We start from the raw sequence: 11,453 nt of genomic DNA, 5'->3' as shown, positions 1-11,453 counted from the left end.
CCAGGCTGGCCTTGAACTCACAGAGATCTGCCTGCCTCTGCCTCCGGAGCGCTGGTATTAAAAGCATGTGCCACCAAGCCTGGTGTAAAGCCCACCTCTTAAAGGTTCTGCAACTTCTGAACATTCCCACACTGAGAATTAAGCTTTCAATACATTAAATTCTAGGTGGGGGTGGTGACATCAAACCACATCCAAACCATAGCACCCATGACATGCCTTCCCTCTAGGACGAACTAACATCCTCATTTGCTTGGGTACATCTCTGTGCTCCCCTTCTGCCCCTGCCCTCAGCCTGTGGTTCAGTTCCCTTTTCTACCCCCTCCTACCCCTACCCCCTTGCGGAAAGCATCTCAGAGGCTGCCTGCTCCATGAGGGCACCCTTTCTCCATCTTGTTTTGGAGCTGAAATTCAGTCAGTGATTATGTTTAGGGATGAGGTAAATACTGACTTGTGTTACTAGTACATTCTTCAAGGCAGGGCCCACCATCAAACTGAGGCTGAACATGTGTGAGTGGTTGTGTAACTAATCCTTGACTCCTGTCCTGTCCAGGGTCTGAAGGCAGCTATGCAGAATCAGAGGATGGAGACCCAGGTGTCTGCATTGCATTGCCCCAACCCATGGGTGGCCAGGGATTTCGGTGAGTGAATGTTTATGGGACATGTGGCTAGAAGGCCCTGGCATCCTGAGTTTTGTGTGGGAACTTGTGACCCATCTCACCTTCATTTCTTCTGACTATTGGAACCATAGGAGAACCATGTAGCCATGGGACCATCTTGCTATCTCAGCATTTGCACACTCAGTGGGAAAGATACTTGCCAAGGATTATATGGCTGGGATTATCTGTTCCTTTTAGATCTTCTTATTAAGAAAGAGCAGGAAATAACGTGAGGCTATAGTAGTTACATTTTTTCATTGCCGTGACAAAATAACTGACAAAAAGTTTATTTGGCTCATAGTGTGAGGTACAGTCCATCATGGTGGGGAAGCATGATGGATCATGGTCACAGCATGAGGCAGCTGGGCACACTGCAACTACAGTCAGGAAGAAGAGAGAGAGAAAGGAGAGAGAGTGAGAGGGAGGGAGAGAGGGAGGGAGGGAGAGAGAGAGGGAGAGAGGGAGAGAGGAGAATGCTGACACTTAGCTAACTTTCTCCTTTGCATTCAGTCTGTAGCCCTAGCCCATAGGATGGTGCCATGGAGCCACTCCGGCTTAGAGTATGTCTTCCTGCTAAATTGAACCTTTCTGGAAGCATTTTCATAGACTCACCCAGAAGTGTGTTCTCTAATGATTCTAAATCCTGTCAAGTTGACAATCAAGATTAACTACCACAGAAGTCATACAAATATTAATTAGCTTAAACTAACCATTTCATAGTGTGTTTATTTGAAATTATCAGTATACCACAAATACATACAATTAAAAAATCTATTTCAATTTTATGTGTATGAGTATTTTTCCTGTATGTATGTAAGTGAACCCATGTGTTGAATGCCTGTTGAGGCCAGAAAAGGGCATTGGATCCCTGGAACTGGAGTTAGGATAGTTGTTAGCCACCATGTGGGTGCTGGGAACTGAATCTGGGTCATCTGCAAGAGCAGCCAGTGCTCTTAACCAACTGAGGCATCTCTCCAGCCCCCAAATATATACAATTTTTATTTGTCAGTTAAAACAATGGCTCAGGCATGTGATCTCAACTACTCAAGAGACTGGGATACAGAGTAAGTTCAAGTTCAGCCTGGACAATTTAGCAGGGCTGTCTCAAGATAAAATTAAATACCTGGAGATATAGAATAGTAGAGCACTTTCTTAGCATGTGTGAGGCCCTTGGTTGAATCCTCAGTATTGTGAAAACCAAAAGTAGCAAAATATTTAAAATGAAAAAATAGAAAGAAGGGGCCCAGACCTATCTGAGCAACATTACATCTTTCTAACACTGAAAAGTAGTGTTTTATTTCTTTTATAAATAATTTTTCAGGAATACTTTAAACAATCTCTCTTTCTCCCACCTCCCCCCTCTCCCCCCTCCTCCTTCTCTCTTTCTCCTCTTACCCTCTGTCCCTCTTTCTTGAACTTGCAATCTTCCTGCCACAGCTTCTTGAGTGCTGAGATACCGCCACACTTGACTTAACATTAAATTCCTGACTATATAACTATGTTGATTTTGAAAACCACACTTGAATTTACTTGAAATGGCTTAAGTTTTAATGGCTTGGATTTGAAAAGTGATATTTAAAGCCACATTTTCAGTAGTGAAGGAAAATGTTAGCAGCAAATAACATTATAGTATTAATGGCAAGGCGTTTGTTTCCTTCCATTTGCCTTCTAGTGAGAAAAATAAGCTTTATCTCTGAACGGTGTGTGCCAATCTTGTGTTTGGGCTGTGCGTTATCACTGACAGGCTGTAATCTCAGGTTAGACTGTCGCTCTTCATCTGATTTGTGGCAAGTTTTTTGGGCTGAGCACTTTGTTCCTACTCCTCCCTCTCCTCTAGTTTTGGGTTTTGTTATGGTACTAGGGATGTGGTATGAGGGCCACGCACATGCTAGGCAAGTGCTGTAGCCAGGGGATACCCTCAGCCTTCCTTGTTACTTCTTTTTTAATAAAATGAATGTGTATGTGCATGTTTGTGTGCATGTGTGCACGTGTACATGCATGTACTTGGCATGCATCTGTGTGTGTGTAGGCTAGAGGACAACCTTAGGTGTCAGCCTCAGGAATGGCTTCACTGGTTTACAGTTCACCAGTTAGGCTAGACTAGCTGTCTGGTGAGTCCCAGAGATCCTCCTGCTTCTGCCTCCCCAGCACAGGAATCTTTGTTATTTCTTGAAGGGGATCTGACTGTGGCCTGTTGCAATATGTGTGCTGAGAAACTTTTTCCGAGAAAACATTTTCCTTTTATCCTGTTGAGCCACAGTGACTGAAATGTAAGATTTTTGAAGTGAAGACCAGGATACAACAGATAATGTAAAACACAAGAATGTCATATTAGAGGCCAGAGAGAAACTCTGGGGAAGCAAAGACATTTAAGCTTAGACCAGGACTGGGTGTGGCAGGTAGCACATGCTTAAGAGTCCCAGCCTTTGGAAGGCTGAGGTGAGAGGATTGCTTTAGCCTAGGAGTTTGAATCCTGGGCAACACAGTGAGCCTCATCTCAGTACAAGCAGGCAAGGAAGCAAGCAAGCAAGCAAGCCAAACAAACCCCAAAGAACCCTCAGACCAGAGTTTCTCACCCGCACACACTTGATAGAAGTTTGCTGTCTTACCGTTTTGGAGACAGAAGCCAGAGGTCAAGGTGCTAGCAGGGTAGCTTCCTTCTGGGGCCTCTTTCTTCATGTGTGGCTTGGGCCATAATTACTGTATGATTTATCTTGGTTAGCTGTTGGGCTGTTGAGAGAAGGTTTGGAGAAAAGACTCAGGCCTCAGCGCTATTAGAAGACTGAGGGGTTCCTAGAAAGGAATGCTGAAATGAACTGCTCTTCAGACAAGCTTTCTTAGGGGACGTAGGATCATGACCACACGCAGCCTGCTATTGGTCTTGAAGTGGGAGAGCGCTGGGAGAGAGCTGTCACAGATGGTGTGATGGCCATCCTGAAGGGCAACATCCTTCAGTTCCCTGAGAGCTTCATACCAGAGGCAGCAAGATAGGGTATTGAAGAAAGAGAGAGGGAGGGAAGAGGAGAGAGAGAAGAGAGAGGTGGAGAGTGAGAAAATGAGAGCAAGAGAGTGAATGAGTGAGCGAGAGAGACCTCTCAGTTTCCATGGGACAAAGGGAGTATCTGACTGTTGGAAGTTTTCGGGGCCGGTAGGCAAACTACATACCACATCACTTAGCCTGGTCAACCCTATTGCCAATAGTTGTAAGTCAGGAAAGCACTAGATAAAAGTAAAGTTACAGCTCAGGTTTGTTTTGACCTTACTTGAAGATACAAGAAGGAGGGAGACTACAAGGCCACAGCACATTTTCTTATCAACTCTGTTCAGAGAGAGAGAGAGAGAGAGAAAGAGAGAGAGAGAGAGAGAGGGAGGGAGGGAGGGAGGGAGGGAGGGAGGAAGTACAGGAAGTACAGGAAGTTGTCAGAAAAGGAGAGAGAGAGAGAGAGAGAGAGAGAGAGAGAGAGAGAGAGAGAGGGACTACAGGAATGTGGCTTATTTCTGAGACAGAGGACTGGGAGGAAGGCGGGGAGGGCCAGCTAGAGGTTCCTTGATCTAACAAGAACAACATCAGTGAAGTCCCTCAGGGAACAGCGTGCCTGGGACATGTGGGGACCTTAGAAGGCTGTGAAATGACTGAAGGGCACAGCAGAGCTGATGGGAGTGGATTGGGGCTCCAGATGACTGAGTTCACTGAAGTGTGGGATGAGGACATCAACTCATATTCTAAGTCCCTTGGGAGCCAGTGATGCACTTAGATGTCACAGCACATCTGTGATTTCACTAAAACTCTCTAGCACATGGAAGGAGGGTGGACACACTGAGGAGGGAGTAGTATGCTCTAGACTGGGCCGAGTATGCAGAAGGTGTGCTAGGTTTTCCGGGTACCACTTCTAGGTTCCATGACTCACAAGAGGGCTTATAGACCTCAGTGTATAGTTATTGTCATTGCTATGGCTTATAGCAGAAAAGGGATACAAGGCAGCTACTAAAGGGAAGGTGCATAGGTGAAGGCTAGAGGAAACCAGATACAGAGTCCCAGAATCCTCTCCCAGTGAGTCATATAACAGTCAGATTTCCATTGCTGAAACACAAAACCTGAGGAAAATCTACACAAAAAGCAGAAAATACATATTTCAGATCATAGTTTGAGTTTAGTCCATGAGCTTGACCTGTTGCTTTTGGGGCTGTGGTGAGGCAGGGCATCATGGTGGAAGTGTGTGATGCAATAAAGCTCATGTCATGCAGTCAGGAAAGATAGAGAAGGGGCTGGAATCCAAGTATCCTTTTTAAATACGTTCTGTGCAGTGACCTGCTTCTTCTACTCAGACTCCACTCTAAAGTGTTTACCACCTCCCAGTATTGCCTGCGGACTGAGCTTTCAACATAAGAGCATGTTCTTATGACGTACGTAAGTCAGTGACTGTGGCAGGAAAGAAATACCTCTGGAAGCAAGTGTCTGCTTATAGGTAAGGGCTGAGAAGAAACAAGAGTGTACTCCTGGAGGAAGAAGAGGAGTGCTTCGTACGGAGGAGGGAACCTCAGGGAGGGGAGTTAAGCGGATCCAAAAGGAAAAGGTGCTTGTGTAGGCATTAGCTGTAGCCAGGACATGGATGTATGTAGGTAACTGTGTTCATGCCTATATATGTTTATGTGTGTGCTGGTTTATGTGCAAGCACCTGTGTATTTGTGCTTGTCTGTATATGCACGGGTCGGGTCCTTGTGTGTGTACGTGTGTATACACCTCTCCTTGTCCTTCTTTCTGCATGCATCACATGTCCCTTTTGGACATGTGCATTCCCATGAGTGCATATCATACATTTTCAAGTGCTTATTATGTATGCACATGCATGCATGTTTGTGCATATATACATGTGTGTGCAAGAGCAAGCACATGCATGTTTCTGTGTGCACATGTGTTCTTGTGAATGTGATGTGTGTCTCTGTGAGGGTGGCATGTGCGTATCCCTGTGTGTATTTGTGTGTGGTATATGTTTCTATGCATGCACATGTGTGCATGCTTGAGTAGTACGCACATGTGTGCAAGAGCATGTGTACACGTATCTTTAGGTATATGTGTGTCTTTCCATTGGTGTGGTATGTGCATATACCTGTGAATATATACATCTGTATGCATATGTATGCATATGTGCTCACTTAGGGTGGCAGTCTGCGGACTTGCAGGTGTACTCACTTGGTTAGGCACCGATCTTCATATCTGCTCTCTTTTCTCCTAGCTCTGCCTTCTCAGAACCCCACCTGGTTCCAAGAAGATGGCACAGACGAAGAAGCCATAGTTCCTGGGATGTTGACCATCACCCTTCCCCAGGTAAATAGGGAATCCTTCTTTCTCCAGAAAAACATGACTGTGGCCAGAGACTGGCCTTGCATCTTTCATGTCACCTACTGGACCTTATTATACCACAGGGCTGACCTCTAGTCTACCAGGAGCTGGGCCTTCTGCAGTGGGTGGGTGGATGGGGTGTAATCCATGTAGCAAATAGTCCACACCTTCATTCAGACCTGTCTCAGCAGCTGCTGAGCTCCTGGAGGGAAAACATTAAAGCATGGGTGTGAGCTGTCTTCCTCCCTGTCCTCTGTCCTCTCCTTTCTCCTTAGACTCTTGAGTGTTGGGATTACAGGTCTACAGCAGCCATTCCTAGCTCCCCAAATATTCTCTTGTGCCTGTACATGCTCAGGTCTCCTGGGCCTTGGAGCTAGAAGGAATAAACCTAACCAAGGGCTTCTGGTATAGGTATACATATTTAAGTAGAGGTCTTTAGGTATAAATTAGCGCCTCTTGCTGCTATTATTTTAGGAATGATGATTAGATAGAAAAGAGTTCTCTGGGTTTTGTGTATGTTGCTGGGAACAGAGCCTGGGACTTACACATGCTAGGCAAGTGCTTCTGAACTACAGCACTAACCCTTAGAAATTTTAATACTGAAGCCTGAACTGAGGGCAAGATTCTTGAGACTTTAGAATCCTATTTGAAAACACTATGCATGGGTTTCCCTTCCCTGGGCCTGGCAGTGTCATTACGCTCTTGGATTTGGTTGGAGCAGCCCCTGGTTGAGCCAGGATGGATGTGTGTTTTAGGAACCAGTCACCTTTGGCGATGTGGCTGTAGTGTTCAGCCCAGAAGGATGGGTATTTCTGGACTCTGCTCAAAGAAGCTTGTACAGAGATGTGATGGTGGAGAACTACAGGAACCTGGCCTCTGTGGGTAAGGCTGGTCTCTTTGCCTCCTCCACATGCTTATGCAGCTACTGTGGGTCCCAGTAACTGAGGGTTTAGGAGACCAAAATGAGAAAAGACAGACAAGGCCCACCCTTATGATACTTGCAGTTTAGTTGTCTCCCCGTGAAAATGTAGATCCATTTGTTGCTCTTTCTGTCCCCAGGACTAAAAGCTTCCCACATATGTGTCTGAGCCAGGCTCTGGGTATGGGAGATCAGAGAGCTTCAGTGTCCTCTATGTCCAAATGACAGAGCTTGAGTTAAGTCCCTTAGTGAAAGAGGCTTGCTGTATTTATTAGGATTCACACATGCTGATTTACCTGCTTCCATCTCCAGATCCCTTAAGGATTTCAGTGAGCATTGGAGGCATAGCTAGGTACCATCATACCATGCCATACAATTTTTTTCCCTCACAATTAGGTCAGCTATGTAAACCTAGCACATTGTTTCATCTGGAGCAAAAAGAAGAACTGTGTACCATCAAGAGAGGAATCTCTCAGTTGTACTACCAAGGTGAGCTCTAGGTAGACCAGGTGAGTACCAGCTCTCATCAGAAAGAGATTTGGGGGCTGGAGAGATGGCTCAGTGGTTAATAGCACTAGTGCTCTTGCAGAGAACCCAGTTCAACTCCCAGCACCTACATGGTGGTTGACAACTGTCCATAACTCTAACTCCAGGGGATCCCATACCCTCTTCTGACCTCTGTGGGCATTGCATGACATGGGTGCATTTACCCATATGCAGGCCATACACTCATACACATAAAATAAAAATAATAACCAAAATAAAAAAATAAAAGAGATTTGGGAGTTGTCCATAGGGAAGTATTTTCGGTGTCTTTTACTGAGAAAGCTGTCCGAGCTCCTTTTATAAATTTGACTTTCTTTATCCCCCCCCCTTTTTTTTGAGACAGGGACTTACTGTGTAACGCTGGCTGGCCTGGCACTTACTATGTAGATCAGACTACCCTGCTTACTGAGCTGGGACTGAAGTCGTGAACCACTATATTCTACTTTTTCCCTTTTATCTCTAGTGCTTTCCCCTGATTTCATATGTCCCATTTTTCTTCATATTAATAATTTCATGTGTTATTTTATTCAGTTCATTACTATACATTTTTGTTAATATTTTCCTTTAACAGTAGTCTCAGTCTTCATAGATGTATGTCTCAGAAAGTTGTTGACCTTTTCTATCCCTTGTTCTTTTGATCACATAATTTTTCACATTGTGACATACTTAAAATTTTGCTTTAGCCTCTGACATATTCCTCCTCTTTGCAGTTTGTTTCAGTATGTGGGATTGATATTTGAAAAAAATCCATACCTGCCTTGCCTACTGTTTTCGGTCATCTTGTTCCCTCAGTTTCTTTGTCATGGAGCCTTTAATTATTTTATCCCATTAATTCATTTCAGAACCTCAGCTTGAACTCTAAGAGTCAATTCTTAGCCATTTACTGGTGTGAAAGTGGTAAGATTCCCAAGGAATTATTCTGTAGTAGGAAATGTTTTAGTTGCTATAGGTTAGAAAACCAATACAAGGGCTAAGAGAGATTTATTTGTGTTTGCCCATGGGAAAGTGAGTTTATGGGGAGAGAGTCTGTGAATGTCATGAATTGGGGAACAACTCTAAATATAGATCAAGACTTGTGTCTTGGGCCTGAGATGTGGCTCAGTAACAGGGTGCTTGTCTGTCATATGAACAAAACAAAACAAAACAAAACATTACAAAAACAGCAGTAGCAGCAGCAGCAACTCGAATGAAAAGTGTTTAAAACTTAATTCATCTTTAAACAATTCAGAAAGTCTCTGTTTCTAAAAAGCCCCATGAACGTAGTGAAAACAACACTCATTGTGACAGAACCATCTACCCTATTTCTGTGGAGGGAATTCTGCATAGGAAAAATACAGACTCATTCATTAGACATTCAGGTGAGGAAGGGAAGAATATCTTTGAATATAATAAAGCCTTTGGCCTTCCTATTTTCTTTAATTAGCAGGAGAAACCTCAGCTTGGTGAAGAGCTCTACAAATGTAATGACCTGAAGGAGTCTTTTAATAACATCAAACCATGCTTTCAGTACCAGAAAATTAATCCTGAAGAGACCCTCTATGCACGTCAAAGGCATAGAAAATCCCTCCAGAATGCTAAGCTAATTGTACCTGAAGAAATCCAGACCATGGACAAAACTTATCCATGTGGCACATGTAGAAAATCCTTCAGATACTGCTCAGACCTCAGGCATGTGAAGACTCACACCACAGAGAAGTTTTTCAAGTGCCAAGAGTGTGGGCAGACCTTCAAATATTCTTCCAATGTGCAGAGGCACACGAGGACTCACACTGGGGAGAAACCCTTTGGATGCAGTCAGTGTGGGAAAACCTTTACCAGGAATTTTAACCTGGTTTTGCACCAGAGAAACCACACAGGAGAGAAGCCATATGTGTGCAAGGACTGTGGGAAAACATTCAACCAGGCTTCATCTCTAAGGAGCCACATGAGAACTCATACTGGAGAGAGAAGCCGTTTGAATGCAGCCAATGTGGAAAAGCTTTCAGGGAACATTCATCACTGAAGATATACTTGCGAACCCACACCAAAGAAAAACCATATGAATGCATTCAGTGTGGGAAGCCTTTCCGGACAAGCACCCACCTGAATGTGCACAAGAGGATACACACGGGGAAGAAGCTGTAAGAGTGCTGGTCAGGTCTTGAGTCAACTCTCAACCCTGAAAAGTCACATGCGAACTCCCACTGGAGAGAAGCCATATGCATGTCAGGAATGTGGGCGAGCCTTCAGTGAGCCCTCATCCCTTAGGAAACATATGAGGACTCACAGTGGCAAGAGACCCTTTGAATGCCAGAGGTGTGGACGTACTTTTGATCGATCTTCACATCTTATTGTCCATCTGCGAACTCACACAGCAGAGAGACCCTACCCATGTAATCAGTGTGAGAAAGCATTTAGGCATAGCTCGTCACTCTCTGTGCACAAAAAGATCCACTCCGAGAGAAAGAATGTTAGAAATGGTGGTCTGACTTTATCACTGTCCCATTCCTATGGTAGACCTCTTTGTAGTTAACTTCTAGTTTGTAAAAACTGTAGCATGTTGGGTTACCATTGTCTCTTGTAGTAGTTGTTCATCTGCATCTTTGTGTTGTTTTTTGAAATACATTTTCCTTTCTCTGTTATGGATTGTGGATTCAAATAACTACATATTGAAAATATTAAGAAAATTAAATCTGTATTGAATACATATGTACATTCTCCCTTATTCCCTAAGCAATATGCACTATAACAACTTTATGTAATACTCAACTTTATACTGTATTAGATATCATAAGTCATCTAGAGACGACTTAAAGTATGTAGTAGGGTATGTGTGGGTTTTATGCAAATATGGTGTCATTTTATAAAACGGACTCCAATGTCCATGGATTTTGTTTCTGTGGTGTATGTGAGGGGAGTCCTGGAACGGGTTTCTCTGACTACAGAGGGATGGCTGTATGTTTTTCTTTTGGTTTAATTATAATATATCTGAACTTCCATTATCACCTTGACTCACAAGTTATTTGGAATTAGGTTTTAAACCACCAGTTTATGGATAAATTTTCATACACATTTTGTAGCATTATTATAATGACTTATAGCAAACTGTATATACCTTAAAGTGTAGAGTTGAATGACTTTGACATACACACACATATATGTGACCACCACCCCATTACAGACTTAGAATATTTAGAATGTTTTTTTTCTATTGCTATGGAAAGTTCTTGAATGCTACATGGCTCTTTCTTAGGTACCATTTCATTATTGATTTCTAAATTATATAGTTAGCAGAGTATGGTCTTTATGCTATTGAATCTTAGGTATTTGTTGAGATTTGCTTTTAGATATAATGTGCCATATTCTACTAGTTGGCAACTAAAGTTGCCCCTTCTGTATAAAAGAACCTAGTTTTGTTTTTAAAGATTAATTAAAAAATAAAAATTTTTTGGTCTTTTCTTAGACAGGGTCTCCCTGTAGCCCCAGCTGACCTGGAACTCGCTATGTAGACCAGGCTGGCTTTGAACTCACAGAGATCCACCTGCCTCTGCCACCTGAGTGCTGGGACTAAAGGTGTGTGCCACCAGGCCCAGCTCTAATTTTTTTTTTTTAATTAAAAAAATTTATTTTTATTTTGTGCATATGAATGTTTTGCCTGCATGTATATGAGTGTGCTATGTGTGGACAAAATGCCTGCAGAGGCCAGAAAAGGGCCTTAGGTCCCCTGGAACTGGAGTTACCGTTTTTAGCTGCCCCGTGGGTGCTGGAAACTGAACCCAGGTCCTCTGCAAAGTTAGTGTCGCCGGAATTCCCTCTGGGTCTTCTGTGCGACTAGACAAACCATATATTTTACGTGCATTTATTAAGTTACAAAGGAATGAGTACCCAGTACCTAGCCCCTGGCCTCCGTGGACCCCGCTCAGAGCCCACCATATCAGACCACGCCACGACTACTGTATTCACTGCTAGCATTTGCTCATGCCTCAGGTGCCCACGATCTTGGCCCAGGTCC

At 43.6% G+C, this 11,453-nt stretch overlaps 1 protein-coding gene across 1 annotated transcript in view; it reads left to right on the top strand.

Annotated features, from left to right (window-relative positions):
- The window catches only part of Znf333 (zinc finger protein 333), a 13,628-nt gene extending 2,723 nt beyond the window's left edge, over nucleotides 1–10,905 (top strand). The window contains exons 3-7 of the mRNA XM_029557398.1: nucleotides 551–638; nucleotides 5,891–5,982; nucleotides 6,753–6,879; nucleotides 7,313–7,405; nucleotides 8,886–10,905. Of these exons, the coding sequence (XP_029413258.1) occupies nucleotides 551–638; nucleotides 5,891–5,982; nucleotides 6,753–6,879; nucleotides 7,313–7,405; nucleotides 8,886–8,908 (423 nt within the window). The 3' untranslated portion in view covers nucleotides 8,909–10,905. The remainder of the gene's footprint in view (nucleotides 1–550; nucleotides 639–5,890; nucleotides 5,983–6,752; nucleotides 6,880–7,312; nucleotides 7,406–8,885) is intronic.
- Nucleotides 10,906–11,453: the final 548 nt, after the last annotated feature.

The sequence above is a fragment of the Nannospalax galili genome, unplaced genomic scaffold, assembly GCF_000622305.1.
Source record: "Nannospalax galili isolate Female #2095 unplaced genomic scaffold, S.galili_v1.0 scaffold47, whole genome shotgun sequence".
In the NCBI taxonomy this organism is placed as follows: domain Eukaryota; kingdom Metazoa; phylum Chordata; class Mammalia; order Rodentia; family Spalacidae; genus Nannospalax; species Nannospalax galili.
The sequence above is the reverse complement of the archived record's forward strand: the minus strand, read 5'-3'. Positions and strand labels throughout refer to the sequence as shown.